The sequence below is a fragment of the Acinonyx jubatus genome, chromosome C1, assembly GCF_027475565.1.
Source record: "Acinonyx jubatus isolate Ajub_Pintada_27869175 chromosome C1, VMU_Ajub_asm_v1.0, whole genome shotgun sequence".
NCBI classification, from domain to species: Eukaryota; Metazoa; Chordata; class Mammalia; order Carnivora; family Felidae; genus Acinonyx; species Acinonyx jubatus.
Window position 1 is genome coordinate 211153203 of NC_069381.1, and position 15410 is coordinate 211168612.

At 59.0% G+C, this 15410-nt stretch overlaps 1 protein-coding gene across 3 annotated transcripts in view; it reads right to left on the minus strand.

Moving 5' to 3' along the window:
- Positions 1 to 448: 448 nt before the first annotated feature.
- Positions 449 to 15410, minus strand: part of NGEF (neuronal guanine nucleotide exchange factor) — a 107632-nt gene continuing 92670 nt past the window's right edge. For all 3 annotated transcript variants that reach the window (XM_027047445.2, XM_053215971.1, XM_053215972.1), the window contains 10 exons: positions 12456 to 12616; positions 11036 to 11188; positions 9487 to 9616; positions 7140 to 7214; positions 5061 to 5150; positions 3867 to 4030; positions 3458 to 3613; positions 2772 to 2851; positions 1938 to 2042; positions 449 to 1420 (listed from right to left, as the gene is read on the minus strand). In XM_027047445.2, coding sequence (XP_026903246.2) covers positions 1230 to 1420; positions 1938 to 2042; positions 2772 to 2851; positions 3458 to 3613; positions 3867 to 4030; positions 5061 to 5150; positions 7140 to 7214; positions 9487 to 9616; positions 11036 to 11188; positions 12456 to 12616 — 1305 coding nt within the window. In that variant the 3' untranslated portion in view covers positions 449 to 1229. The remainder of the gene's footprint in view (positions 1421 to 1937; positions 2043 to 2771; positions 2852 to 3457; positions 3614 to 3866; positions 4031 to 5060; positions 5151 to 7139; positions 7215 to 9486; positions 9617 to 11035; positions 11189 to 12455; positions 12617 to 15410) is intronic.

The following is a 15410-nucleotide window of genomic DNA, read 5'->3' on the forward strand; positions in this document are numbered from 1 at the left end:
GTGGGGCTGGGGTATCTGTGAGGGTTACCTGGGCTGGGGGAGGAGCTGCAGCCTTTGGGGGAACTTGCTAGCACCAAAAGTGGGAAGCAGTGCCCGAGGTATGAAGCCCCAGCCCCATGCCTGGTGTTAGACATCCTGTGTGACCACCACCCACTGATACCTCAGTCCCACCGTGGTTTTCCAAACACGAGTTCTCGCTTCCACTGCGGCAGAAGGGTGTCCCCGACTCCCTCAAATTGCCTCTTCTGTTTCTGGAATCCTTGCATTGGTGGAGCCCCAAATCTCCTTCCATTCTGAGATCCTAACCCTGGCTGCTTTTCCTTTATCCTGCAAGCCCTCTCAACCCCTTTCTTCAGGACCTGCCTCCTCCATTAGCCTTGAAAGGAGTTCTTCTCTCCCTGCCCAGAACCAAACACCTCATTCCCGTGTGCAGCAAGGCAATAAAGACTAGACCTTCACCTCCTTTATTTTATACATGATGCTTCTTTTAATGCAGCCAAAAATGATATTTGCTTTTCTCGGAACCAAAACCGATACAGGATGCAGTGACCAATTCATTCCTTACGACACCTGGGCTCCTGAAGGGGCCAGAAGACACAAGTTACATCCAGCTTGTCAGGGAGCCAGAGGTGGCGTGGGCCCTCGGCCAAGCTCTGGTAGGCCTGCTGTGAAAGCAGGGCCTGGCCGTGCAGCCAGAGGCTGGCGGAGGCTTGGGGAGGGGAGGACAGAGGCATTTGGTCTCTTGGTCCTTTGAATTGGAGACCAAGGGCTGCTCAGCAAGCTCAGGCAAGGGCGGGCCATCTGCACGCACGCACGGAGGATTCCGATGGCTTCCAGGGGAGAGAAGGACATGTGCAGGCGGTCACGACAGTCCTTCCACCCTGCCCTCGGCCAGGGACACTCCCGGTCTGGGGCTTCCTCCAGCGCCTGGGGAGGCGCCGATGCACCTCCGCCCCCTCTGAGAGACAAGAGGGACAGGTGGCATAATACTGTTGAAAATACACTTTCTCGTTTACAAATGCAGCAGAGGAAGGACGTAGGCACCCCTTCCCCCGTTTGCAAGCAAGGGGGCCGAGACGCACGTGGCAGGGGGAGGGGCGGGGGTGACTCCCGCGCGAGCCGCTTGCCGTCCCCCAGAGCCCTCCACCGTCTGTCGGGGGCTGCCTGCCCCGCGGTGCTGCTCCAGACCGCCCACGTCCTTCCCCCAGGCTGGCGACCGAGGCCGGGGGTCATTGCCGATTTCGACTGCCCAGCTTCCTGCGGTCCTTATTCTGGCTGCGCTGAGGGTCGTCCATCTTGTGGACACGGAAACATTCTTTGAGGTTCTGGGACCGGATCTTGGGATTCAGGATCTCCTCAGTCATGGAGCTGGGGAACCAGCCTCTCTCCTGGTCATGCAGACGCTCGCCAAAGATCCACCCTGTGTAGAGAGGGGTCGGGGAGGGTAAGCAGCTCTTGTGGGGTGAGAGCTGAGGGCTGAGCCCCCAGCCCGGCCAGGGAGTCCGGCTGGCCCCTCCAGAGGACACCTGCTCGACGAACCCCTGCCGGAGACAGGGAGTTTGGGTCTGTCTCCCCATAAGCTGGGAGAGCACTGCCCTGACCCCCTCCTGGGGAACGTGGTCCTAGGGTGCCACAGGGTGTCCCAAATATATTGACTTTGGAACCCATTCCCGAGCCCTCAGCAACTGTCGGCTGCCCAATGTGAGGCCAGGAGACCCCAGGGATGCCCCCCAAAGGGAGAGGTACCTAAGCTGACCACCTGGTGTCTGGAATGCCACCATCACTCTGTTGGGCAGCCTGTCTCTGAGCCCTGGCCTCATGACATCTGCTTCTGCACATGGGGTGTAGACACCCCCACCTTATCCCTCAGGCTGCTGCAGAGTCCCGGGGGTGGGGGCGGCACGAGTGGGAGATGCACCCAGACCCCCAGCCCTCACCGTCTTCCGTCTTTTCCAGGATGTTCAGGATGTCGGCCAACTCCAGGGTCAGCTCATCTGGCTGCTGGGCCACATACGGGTGCACACACTGGACCTGAGGGCAGTCTGAGGGGAGGACGGGGAGGTGGCACGTCCTCGTCACCACGTCACCTGCCCTGCTCAGGACCCAGCAAACCCCAGACACCCCCCGTCGGTAGCAGGGCAGGCCTGCCTGTAACAGAGCACCCGGGAAGGGTCTGTTTGAGGGAGAGGACAGTTTGGCTGCAGAGAAAACGTGACTAAGATAGCCAGGGGCTCTGGAGAAAAACAGTATATGGGTAAAGGGCTGCACGGGCTGGGAGGGGGTCTGATTTTGGACTTGAGAAGGCCCTCCCCGGACCTGACATGCTGGCCGCAGTTTGGGAGGCCCGGACTCGGCGAGCACAGGCAGGGCTAGGAGCTGCTCTGTGAGGCAGGTGCACAGGCACCCTTTTATATTTTATAAGGTTTTCAGAGAGCGGGCAACCCCAAAAAGATCACTGGCATTTGTCTTCTGGGCCCAGATTCCTTTCGTTTCCTGGTGGTACCTGTCATTAAGACTCAGTGACTTATCTCTTCACTAAGCACACAAACGTTTGCAAAGCTCAGGCAGCCCTATGTCCACCATCAGGGTACTAAGCTCGCAGCTCACACACAGGCCCTCTGGGCCGGGGAAGCTGAGCTGGCCTCTGGGGGCTGGTAAGCACTGCCCCACCAGGAATGTGGAGAATGCCTGCCCCTCACCTGCGCTCATGTGTCCTCACCTGCCCTCGCCTGCCCCACCCAGCAGGCAGCCTCCTCCCTGAGGGCACTCACCCAGCAGCCGAGAAGTGAAGGAAACAAACTTGGTTCTCCGGTTGGGGGCCAGCGAGGTCATCCAACGTTTCATCTCACTCCTGGGACACAGAGGACGACTGCCGGAAACACAGAGCGACCGCCCTTCCTCCCCCCGGGGAGCTTGGTGCCCAAGCATCCCACGAGGCCACAGCAGGACAGCTCGGGGTTGGGGGGGGGTGGGGGGGCAGAATCCGGGCAGAGGCACGGGGGAGTCCTGTAGACTCTCCCCGACACACCTGAATGTCAGCTTGTGAGGGAGAGCCCTCCCGGACACCCCCAAAGGCACCCCGGAAACCGCAAGCTCTCAGACATGTCGTTGTCCCCGTCCGGATGGTGGGAGCTGGACGGAGATGGGTGGGGTGGCCTGTGAGCTCTGGCAGGGACAAGCGCCGGGGTGATGAGATGGCCCCGCGGCTGTCCAGGGATGTGGTGCACTGGTCAGCCTGGCCCGAGGCTTCTACGTCTCATCAGAAAAGGCCCTTCCAGGGTCCGGGCCCCAGAGGGCACACACACGCACCCCCGACAGAAGCCCTGCCCTTGGGGCCTGGGCGGCCAGGGGGCCACGAAGCATGTGCCGAACCAGAGCCCTGGTCCGCCAGGGAAGGAGGCACGGAGGTGCCGTGGGGCCGGGGCTGGGGCCGGGGCCGGCGGTGCTGGGCACTCACTGCGAGGTCGCCTTCAGCATGTAGGTGGCCTCCCGGTCGTCCGCATTCTCCAGCAGCCGCAGGATGAACACGTTGGCCAGCGTCTGGCCCTGGTCCTCCAGCTCCTCCACGCGGAGGAGGCCTCTCGGGGCCGAGTCAAACACTTGGTACTTGTCTCTGGGGACCGAGGGGGGCAGGGTTGAGGGTGCCGGCCCCCAGGAGGGCCCAGGGTCCCAGGGAACCACCCTGCCAGTCCTGCTGGCCCCACCATTTGGCCACGCCTCACCTCATTCTGGAAGCCCTGGATGTCAACACGGGTCCCTCTCACCCCGAGACTTCCTCCTCCCACCGCCCCACCGTGGCCCCCAGGCCAGTTAAGCCTCATCCTCCGCTGCTCCTGCTCTGCAGCGGCAGCAACCTCACTGCTTACCCAGGAATCTGCCGGCAGATCACCAGCAGGTCGTTGAAGAGGAAGAGGTAAATTTCCCGGAAGAGTTTCTTGGTCCGCAGGGTTCGGGATGTCTTGGGGCCCGCCATCTGCCGCAGCTCGCCCTGCTTCAGCAGCCAGCGGGAGTGGGAGATGATGGGCACCGACTGGGTGGGTGGGGGGTGGCGTCAGAACAGCTGTGTCCCCCTCCCCCCCCCGCCCCGTACTCCCCCGAGGTCGCCCTGGGCCTCGCTGGAGTCCTAACCCGAGGGACAGCTTGGGGGTGCTGCAATGGGGGGTTGAGGGGGAGGAGCAGTCCTGGGCAAATGTAGGAAGGGCAGCGTGTGTGTGTGTGTGTGTGTGTGCACGTGCACAAAGGTGCACGCTCCCATGGACACGTATGTGGCTGTGTATGTGTATCTGTGCCTGTGTGTAGCTGTGCATTTGTCTGTTGTGCATGTGTCTGTGTGTGCTTCTGTGTATATGTGCTTGTGTCTATGGGGACTTGTGTCTGTACCTGTGTGAGGGTCGTCGTTCCCTACCAGGCTCAGCCCGTGTGATGCGGAATCAGAAGGGGAGCCCAGGTCACAGGGGAGAGGAGAACTGGGTCCCCTGGGGCAAGGAGGCCAGGTCTGCAGGTCCCCACTGCATGGCTTGGGGACGGGTTCCTGGCAGTGGTCAGCCCAGCAGGTGGAGATATGGCAGGAGCCCAGAAGGCCACGTCTGCGTCCTCACCTGGGGCTCACCTCCTAAACATGGCATGACCTCAGGGACCCTCAGTGTGTGCTCATGTGACCACGTCACCAGAAACCCAGGCCCCTGGGACCCTTGGGGCACACTAATGCCTGAAGCTTTACATAAAGTTGGGGCAGATTGGTAACTGCTGTCAGATTTTCAGTTTCCCCCGATTTAAGAATCCTTGGAATGGTCCCTGTCACGTGCTTCATGTCAACTAACTGCTCCAGGTCACACGGACAAGAAATGAGAGCAGGTGGCTCCAGGGTCCTTGCACACCATCTCTCAGAAGGTAAGCGCAGGCCAATGTGATGGCCTGGTCACGGGGCTCTTGGGGCCAGCTAGGGGTGTCAAGAGACCTCAATGAAGGCGACACCGAACTGAGACCCAAGGGTGGCCAATCACTGAGTTCGACCAGGCCAGCCCGGCTGGGTGGGGACACACGGACGGGCACAGGTTCACCTTGATCTTAAACTCCATCTTCTTCTGAATGCTGATCATCTGCTCCGTGCGGCTCATTTTCCTGACACCCTCGTTGCATGCTTTTACCACCTGGCAGAAGAAGGGGGACACGTGAGGCCACCTGCAGCCAGCCGCTCCCCCGCCACTGCCTTTGGCCCGCTCAGGCCCCCGAGGGTGAGCAGACGCTGCCTGCCGCGGAGACTGGCTGGCCAGCACCTCCTGCAACAAAGGCCAGCAGGAAAGCCCGTCAGGCTGTGGCTGCGGCTCTCGGTTCTGGGGGAGAAAGCGTCTTGTCCCTGCTAGAAAGGACACTCCAGAGCACACATAAGATGATGCCTGACCTGTCATGTCACCTAAGAAAACAAAACAGCAAGGTGCCCATTCTCATCTGCCAGACTGGAAAAGTTAGACCGGTCACCTCCGGGTTCGCCGGGGTGTGGGGAGACAGGATCGGGGCAGGGGGAGGGGGTGCAGATTCCCCCCACCTTCCTGGGAGGCCACCCAGATACCAAGAAGCCTAATAAAACCACACGTCCTGGGATTTCCAGGGGCTCAGTCTGCAGAAACAGTATTCCACGATGGATCGCCGGTGTTTAGAATGGAGCCTGGCATCCAGCACGCTCCCACTATGTGCGCAAAACGTTCCCTGCGCTGTTGTTTCAAACGAGAAAAACTGTCGTCAACCTAAATGTCCACTGACTGGGATTGATTAACATTTATATGCACCTCACCCTGTACCACGAAATCATTAAAAATGGCAATAACTTTACATGCGCTGAAACGGAGAGCAAAGAAAGCCAGCTTCGAAACCACAATCCCTGTTTTGCAAAAATTAGTTGTGTGTACAGGTGTCTGTTTGCAAGACACCTGCAAGAACCCACATGTCAGCTGGGACATGTGGGACACCTGGTGACCTTACCACCTTCTGTGTACTCATGAGCACTTGCTGAATTTTTTTTTTGTATCGAACATCATTTTTATACATTAGAAAAAAAAATCCACCTTTATAAAGAAAAGGTAAACCGCGAGAAGCAAGTACAGCTTTTGTTAGAAGGGAAAGGAAATGGTGGCAGAGACCTTTAGAAACAGAGAGCGCTCTCCTGGCTCCCGGCATGCGGGACCCCTCAGGGGCTGAGGCGGTCACTGGACTCACCTTAGGTGGCCCAGTGGGTGCCGGGACGAACCCCCGACCCGATCAGGTGCGGGAGTTCCAGGGGAGGGCAGAGGGCCCTGAAAGATGCCGCCCGGGGCACTGACCCTCCCTGACCAGCCTGCCAGGTGGCCAACTGGTAAGGGACAAAAGGAGCGGCCGGGAGGAGACCACTGTGAAATGGAGCCCTTGGGGCCCCAAGTGGCTTAGAACTGCCATCAGATGCCCATGGAGGCCAGTCCTTTTACTGAGCTGCTGCCTCTGGGACAAGAAGTGGAAAGGACCACACACTAGGCTCTTGTCCACTACAGTCGCTGGCACGACAGAGTGGCCCCGTGCCGCTTCCAAGAGCTGGCCTGCAGCTCCAGCAACACCAGGAGCCGAGCACACGAGCCAGCGCCGGGAGAGGGAAGGGAGGACCCGCGTGACCCGAGCGCTGGAGAACGGACATCGGGTGTCACTCCTCTGGCACAGCCCCGACTCTGCTGGCCACCCCAGGAGGAGCCGCTTCTCTGAGGACGAGGAAAGGACGTGCTCTCCTCCCTCTCGGGCAGGAACAGCCCAGGACTCGGCAGGGCCAATGAGTCGTCTCGCAGAGATAGGAGGGAGGGGAGCAGCGGGGGGAGAAGGCACAGGGCAGTGTCGGGGCGCAAGAAGAGCCAGACCCAGCCTCCTCGCCTGTCACAGGAGGGAAGACCCCGGAGACAGGCAAGGACAAGCGTGGGGCTTGAACTCAGGACCCCGAGATCAAGAGTCGGGTGCTCTACCTGCCCGAGCCAGCCAGGTGCCCCTCAATGACTTTCTTTTGATATTAAAATGAATTTGCAGTTTCCAAAGACCCACCAACATAGGAGGAAGCAGGGCCAGAAGGTGGGTGTCCGACAAGGACAATGGTTTGTTGGGAGAGAGAAAGAGAGGGCGGGGCTCACCATCTCCAGTTCTTTGTGGGCGTCCAAGGCAGTGCACTCACGCTCAGATCTCTCTTCCACTCTCTTCAGAATGTTCTGAGCACGGGAAAATCTGCATTAATACGACCACCTGTGGCCTTTCCTCCCCTCCCCGCCCCCATGAGCAGCAGCACATGGAAGAGCCCGACTGGCAGGAGAACCTATGACCGGGCCCAGGACCGGGCATCCTGAATCCTGACCACGGCTGGCCCAGGACCGGGCATCCCCACCCACAGCCGGGCCCAGCTCTAAAATGGTGACCCCAAGGCAGTCTCCCGAGAGGATTAACTATGGAGGCCAGGCTACATCCCAAGATCCCGTGGGGCTCACCAGGAGACCACAGCAAAGCAGGTGACCCCACGCTGGCGGGGTGGACCCAGCATTGGGGGAAAGTCATGCTCGGGATGGCCCTGTCCCCGCAGGAGCCCTAGGCTCACGGTGGGCACCGGGAGGAGCCCTAGGCTCACGGTGGGCACCGGGGCCTTCCCCACCCTTTCCCCTGGGATCAAGTCGCAAGAACCCTGAGGCTTTGTTAACTGTTCTTATTGATGAAAACGTCTCTTTTCCAACTGTTTGATTTTCTTGAGTTAACGTCTTGCTTACTTTCCCTCTGCCTTGAGCGTGCTTCCCGGGAACGCTTCCCTGATGGCTCCACTGGCCACCCCCTGGCCCCTCTGTTTCCTCGAGACCACAGCAAGATGGGTCTTGATCTTAGTTTTGCTGGTTTTTATCGTACAAAAATTAATTTTTTTACATATCCACACATGCTCTTTTCCTACAAAATCTCTTTTATTTCCTATAAAATTTCTTAATAATTTCTCCGTTTTTCTGTTTCAGTTTTTCCAAGTGAAAAAAAAATTTCACACGTAGCCCCCCCACTCACTGGTGTCCTGTGACTTGGGCTCGCACTCCTTCTCTGCCAGAGCTCTCTCCTGACATCCTGGGGGTGCGGGGGGCGCTTCCTCTGACATCCCATCTCTGTGGTCCTGGGCCTTGAGCCCTGGTCCCCCTCCCCCTGCCAAGGGCTGTGACCTCCCCGCCTTACTACTGCCACCGTGGAGCTAGCCAGCTGCCCCAGGTCTTTGGCCTGCTGTCTGCCTGACCTCTGACCTCCCCTAACTGTGGCTCCTGGGTCATCGTCTCAGCCCGGGCCCCTAGAGCCACGGCCAGATCCACACCATCCCCTCCGTGTGACTGGTGGACTCCCAGCAGCCCAGGAGCATGTGCCAGGCACAGCGCGTCTCTGCCCTGCTGGAGACCCCCTTTCAGGAAGTGTCACCCCCTCCAGGCAGCCCTCCTGGTCTTCCTTCCTCACCACTGTTCCTTCTTGGCCACTGTGTCCCACAGCCGGGTCTGGGGACCCCTTTCTCTCCTTCCTGGCCGGTCTCCTTTCACTAAATGCCACCTCGATGCCCACAGGCCCTGCTCAGACTTCTCCCTAACTCTGAACTTGGAGATTTGACTGCTCAGTCACCACAAGCTCAGCTAGTCCACACTGAGTCCTGCTTCTTCCCACCGGCTCCCCGCCTCGGGGAAGACTGCACCATCACGCCCACTGCTCAAGTTCACACTCTCTTCCCTCTGACCCAAAGTAGCAAGTAGGCGTCTCAATTCATCTCAATTCGGGTTTCCCTCCAACATCTCCCCTCTTCCCTCCCCCACTTCTCCCCCAGACTAAGCTTCTTTCTCCAGTGGCTTCCTAACCCCTTCTCCCATTTCCCTCCTGCTCTCCTGCCCATCACTCTGCACAGGCAGCCTGTGTGCTCTCGCAGAGGCAGTTAGATCAGGGGACTCCCCGACATGCTGAAGAATGACCCCAGCGTCTTACCTGGTCCCTTAGGGCCCCAACTGGCCTCTCTCCCCATCTCTGCACTCACTCCCGTCAAGTTCCCTCAGTTCACCACTGGCCTTCCTGGCTGTGAACTTGGCTGCCCCAGAGCCTTTGTGCAAGCAGTTCCTTGGCACCTGAATGGCTCCTCCCTGTCAGCCAAGTCTCGGCTCAAATGCCACTCGTCTGTCTTTCTTGACCCCCTGAACTGGCACTGACCAGGCAGTCACCCCCTATCACGTCACCCTATTTCACCGTCCTTCCAGCCGCGGCCACTTCCCAGTTGTGCGGGCTTGTCTGTCTCTCCCCCAGATTGTGGGGACAGGGGAACAGGGGCTGAGTCCCCACTGCTCAGCACACAGTAGGAGCTTCACGAGGATTTGTGGAACAAGTGAACTTCCCAGAAAGCTAGCAGGGACCTGGGATGACCACAGAAAGCCCTCTGCAGCCGGAGAAGCCTGGGCAAGTCCGGTCTGTGTGCCGGGTCGGGGAGGCCGGTACCTGCACCAACAGCTTGAGGCGCGTGATCCTCTGGAAAGGCAGGATGAGGAAGGAGGACAAGGGCAGCCCCCTGCACTTGGGGTCCAGCTCCAGTTGCGCAATCAGCTCCCGAAAGGCCGCCTTCTCCTGGCTGGGGACACAGACACGAGAGTCGGTCTCCGGCTCGCAGGAGGCGTGAAATCAAAAGAGCATGGGGGGGGGCCTCGTAGGAGCCAGACGGCCCACGGGCACAGGATATGTGTTGATGTCTTTCTTTCTTTCCTTTTCATGGAAAAGAAACTGTTCGTGTACAAGTCAAATAACAACAGGGGCTTCACATGCCTGGCCCCTGAAAACTTAGCAAAGTGTGCTGTGTGTGGGAAGGCAAGGATTCCTCGTGTGGCCAAGTCTGTGACTCAGACGCACAAGTTGGTGGTTTACCCTGCAGGGAACCGTGGCGAGGTGAACCCACGTAGTGACGGGGACAGCGGCGGGCTGGGGGCGGCTGCCAGAGGAAAGCTGTGCTGTTCCTGCCAGCAGAGATGGCCTGTGTGCAGGTGGCTCAGCGGGGGGGGGGGGGGGGGGGGGGGAGGGGCGACAAGGGCTCCGGGGACCTGCAGGGCCGCTCTGCCTCTTTCTCAGGTACACGGGGTGCACACCAGCACACCCTCAGCACGGCAACGCCTACGTCCTGTTCCCCTGTATGCTTGTCTCCCCCAGGTTTGTCCTCAAAACGGGCATCCTGATTCCCTCAAGTCCCAATTTTCAACCCCCAAATGTAAAACCTCCAAACCCCCGAATGCTCAAGTTTTAAAACATCCACAGTTAGCCACAAGGCTTGACAGCAAGGCCCAGGGCAGCGTAACGTTCGGATGTTACTTCTCAGAGAGACCTTCTGTGCTCCTGAAGTCCAGGTAGGGACACATCACTGGTGACGGTCACTGACATGTGGCGCAGAAGTGTGGACACTTCAGAAGAGGCTAGTTGACTGAGAAGTTATCTCATCAATGGAAACCCCAGGCGAGTTTACAAGGGGGGCAGATCAGGGACGCCTGGGGGGCTCAGCCGGTTCAGCATCTGACTTCAGCTCAGGTCACGATCTCACGGTTCATGAGTTCGAGTCCCGCATCGGGTGAGCTCGTGCCCTATTTGTCTCCCATTCTCTCTGCCCCTTGCTAACTTGTGACCTCTCTCTCTCAAAAAAAGAAAAAAAAAAAATTAAAAAAAAAAAATTGGGCAGATTAGTAATGAACTCACCACCAAAGACTTCCTCCTGCCCCGTCCTTGCCTTTGTCTCTGGTTCAAACCATTTTCCTGACCTCTCGGGCCCCAAGGGGGCCTCTGGGCCTCAGACCCTCTTCTCTAAACCTCACAGAACTCAGCGCAGCCATTCTGGACACAGGCCCAGTGGGTGCCACAGCTGACTGTCTTGGGGTCGACATTTCTCTAGTGACCCCGAAACCCCCGGCACGTGCCAGGCTTGGGCACCATCCCGGGAAAGCAGAGGTCCAAGGACTGAGCGCAGTGGCACCATGGGAGGAGCCACGGCCCCACTGCCGGGCGCACTCACAGCAGCTGCTTGTAGGTCCTCTCCTGGTAGGTCTGGTTGCTGACGTAGGTGATGTAGACTGAGAAGTGGTTGGCCGCGTAATGGTACACGATGTCGCACACGTCCGAGATGACGATGTTCTCCTCCATCCGGCGCTCTAGCTCCAGGAGAAACCTGCAGGGGGGCAGTGGCTGGGGTTAAGGGCGCCTGGACAGCGACACTCAGGACAGACACGTCTCCACCACCGGGCCTGGCTCCGACAAACCAACAAACGCGACGGGCCGCGATCCCTGCGCCGACGGCATGTTCGGTCACATCGAGGAATTCTACGTTCAGTGTTTTTAGGTGCGTACCAGCACTAGGGCTATTTTTTAAAGAGACAGCAAGAGACTTTATGTTTTGCATACATATCGATGTGTTCACGGATGAGGTGACCACAGGGATTTGCTTCAGAAGGATCCTGTGGGTGGTGGGGAGGCGTGGGGTGGGGACGCAGGCAAACCTAGATGCTGGGCTAGGGGTGGGCTCGTTATACTGGCGTGTCTACTTCTGCATGATTGGAATTTTCCACGGTAAAACGGAAGTCAGGACATATGTAAAAAGACACCCCTTTCCCAACGGGGTCAGGGGGCAAAGGCCAAGAAGTCTCTCGGCAACCATGTGCCCAAGCCCACTGGGTGGGGCTGCCCCCGGGAGGTGGGTGTCAGTGCGGAGGGGGGACCCACCCAGGGGCCCACAGGGGGCCAGCAGCGCCCGGGGCGCCCCAGGGGGTGGAGGAGCCCCTCCTGTCACACCTTGGCTTCACGTCTGAACGTGCACGGTTGGACGAGCTCATCCAGAAGCCGAGTTTTGCGCTTTGGGCTGCAGGCTCCGTGGCCTCCAGGGAAAATGGTCACTGGATCCTCTACCCTGACGGTACGACTGGCATGCTTTTCTTTTTGGCAAGAACCGATTAGTGCTTGTTTATTCCTCCTCCAGTTAAGTTCCTCCCACCCTTCAAATAGGCAAAACGTAAGCACAGTTCCAAAAATTACTGGAAATGCCATCTAACTGGGGAGAGAAAGCCTAAGTCCAGGGCCAGGCTCTGCGCTGGCTCTCAGAGGGCCCCGGGGCCCCGCGAGCCAGGGTTTCCAGAGTCAGGATGAAGAGCAGCTCACACGGACACCCCCGGACCTGGTCAGGACACCCGCCGCAGACCTGCCTGACTGTGGGGGCTCAGGGACACTGTGCTGACGGGCAGGCCCGTTCAGGGGGACGTGACCTGCCGTGGCACCGTTCAGGTGGCAGAGGGCTGGGTTTACGTATTCATTTATATCTTACTATAGGTCATCCCAAACACACACAAGCAGAGAAGCCAGGGCACCACAGGTTTCAGCCGCGCCCTGGCTGAGGAGAAGGTTCTGGAAGCCAGGCCCCACAAGGACCCGAGCCGGTGGCTCACCGCTCACTGACGGCCATGACGTCCAGGACGTTGGAGAAGAGGATGTGCGCCTCAGACGGGTGCAGGGTCTTCTTCAGACGCTCATTCTCCATGAAGTGAGACACGAGCAGGCTCAGGCTTTTGTAGTACGAGGCCTCGGAAGTGACCAGCTCGAACATGGCCTGCGTCGGGGCAAACACGGAGGAGGAGAGCCGGTGGTCACGTCCCGGGCCTCACCTCGCAGGAGGGCGTCTACCCCGCTCCCAGTGAGACGCAGGCCTGTGTGCACGAGGTCGCGGGGAGCAAGGACTTCCGCACGCTGACGGCCAACGCGCCTCTGCTTAAAGACACCACGCGCTCCTGGCTCGCGACACTGAAGCCGGAGACCGCCTGACGCCCGAAACACAGAGCACGCGCGAACCCAAGAGGTCAGCCGTGCCCCGAAGCCCCAGCAGCCGCGACGGGTGGCTCAGACGGTCTCCAGGTGCCGAATGGGTGTGAAATTCGGTATAGAGGGACGCCCACCTTGACACGCCCCCGAGGACGGCTGGAAGGCCACAATTGTCAACCACAGGTATCAGCAGGGGGTGCAACGTTTACCTGTATCTTTTCACCCTTTAACTTGTCTGAAAACTGAAAAGTGAGCATCTATGATTTCCTTCGTGGCTTAATTTTAAAACGTAATCGATAAAGCAATTTTCATTTTGAAAAAGAGAAAGAAATCCAGAATCTAATGAACTTTTGGGAGGCACCCCTATTCTGTACCGTGACTGTCTTCTGATCACCGAGCCCACGCACACAACAACAGAGTCCAAGGGCCATCCTCCGCGGCATGGGGCTTCTGTGCGGCGAGGGCGCTCGGATGTCAGCTCACCTTCCTCCCTTGCTCACAAGCAAGGCATCCACCTTCCTGAGACCGCCCTGGGGTCATCCTCACCTTCCGCGGTTCCCTGACCGAGGACGGGTTCAGATTCCACAATAGCTGCCCAGAGGGACCGAGTAGTGGGGTCCCCGCTCCCGAACTGTGTTCACATTCTAAGCTCTGGCAACCTATGAATGTGAACTTGTTTGGGAAAAAATCCTTTGCAGATGCAAGTTAAGAATATTAAGGACACAGAGGTGCCTGGGTGGCTCAGTTGGTTAAGCGTCTGGCTTCGGCTCCCAGTTTATGAGTTCGAGCCCCATGTCAGGCTCTGTGCTGACGGCTCGGAGCCTGGAGCCCGCTTCAGATTCTGTGACTCCCTCTCTCTCTCTGCCCCTACCCCGCTCACACTCTGTGTCTCTCTCTCAAATAAATGTTAAAAAAAATTTTTTTTTTTAAAAAGGATATCAAGGATATCACCCTGGGCTGAGAGTCTAAACCCAATGGCGGGTCTCTTTATAAGAGAGATATTTGACACACGAGGGACATGGGACACAGAGACAAAGCAGGGACGTGAAGCCAAGGCAGGGATGGGGTGACGCAGCAGCCAGTAGGGGCAGACGGATTCCTGGAGTCCGCAGAGGCAACGAGGCCCGAGGACACCGTGAGTTCAGGTTTCTGGTCCCCCAGCTGGGTGCGAACAAACCCTGACAAGCCACCTAGTCAGTGCTAATTTCTTGTAACAGCCCCAGGAAGCTATCACAGGTGCACAGAGGAGGGACGGGGAGCAGGAGAGGGATGAGCAGGAGAGGTCAGTGCCCCGGGCACCCCACATCTCACTGTAGCCTCCCCTCCGTCCAGAACCCTGGTCCGGGGCCGGAGGCTCTGGCTGTGAAAGCTGGAGCTCCAGGGCTCGGGAAGGACAGGTGGAAGGAGACAGGGAGGGACCAGCGTTCGTTCCAAATCCTCCCGGGTCCCCTGGGAAAGGGCACCCAGAAGCTGCCGTTTCTCCAAAAGGAACCAGCAGACGTAGGGGTGGGGTGATGCCCCCACAGTTACCGCTGGACGGCTGAGGAGCTGAGACTCAACCCCGGGGTTTTCTGAGCGCCGGGCTCCCCCTCTACGCCGCTGCAGGCAGAGCAGGGGGCAAAATAAGCGACACGTTTGTGATCTGGGGGACACTCGATGGCATAAACCTGCCCAGCAACAGTGAGAAAGTCCACAGCGAAGCCCCTCAGGGGACGCCCACCCATCAGAGCCTGGGCCACCGCAGAAGAGAGCCCACCTGGTGCCCTAGTGCCTGCGGCTGACAGGAGACAAGCTGGTGGCCTCTCTGGAAGCATCCCTGAGTCCTGGTGGCCTGGTCTCCTTAGAGGACGGAGCCACAGAAAGCACAACCCACCGGCCTCGCCAGCGGCCCCAGCACTGAATGACTGTCAACGGCCACCCAGGTCCCGCTAACAAGGGCGCCATCAGGACCACGGGAAGCTTCTCGCTCAGGGGTGAAGTCAAACCTCTTTCCTGCTGCTAAATTTAAGTTTCCTAAGAAAACGTCAAGCCATCGCAGCTTGCAAGTGCTAAGCAAATATAACTAACTCCCCACCCCCCCACCCCCCACCCCCCACTGACACAGGGGTGTTGCAGACAGGGAAGAAACGCCGGCCCCCACACAGCACTGTGAGCACGTAACCCATGGACCCTTTGGTTCAGACCCCACGGTCCCGGATCCGTGTCCCACAACGTGCCTGCCAGAGGGGGTGACGGCGACCTTGTTCTGAAGGCCGGGCTCTGTGCTCCGATGCTCAGCCCCCATGCACCCCACACACCCCGAAGATGAGCCGGAGGCCCGAGGGCCCGAGACCACCCCGGCCACTCGGGTGAGCTGTCCACGCACGGTCACACGCTCCCTGTCTCCTCTGCGGGTGTGGCCGAAGCCAGGGAAAGGAAAGGGGCGGCCAGGCCCTTCCATCAGAGGCAGAGTCCTTTCGTGCCGGCGAAGCCACTCTGGGTAGACACGCTTCCACACCCTGTTAGACCGGTCCCCCGTGAGCCGGCTGGAACGGCACAAAGCTTCCTTCACTTCTGCCGCTGGCACTGTAATTCACAGCCCACAG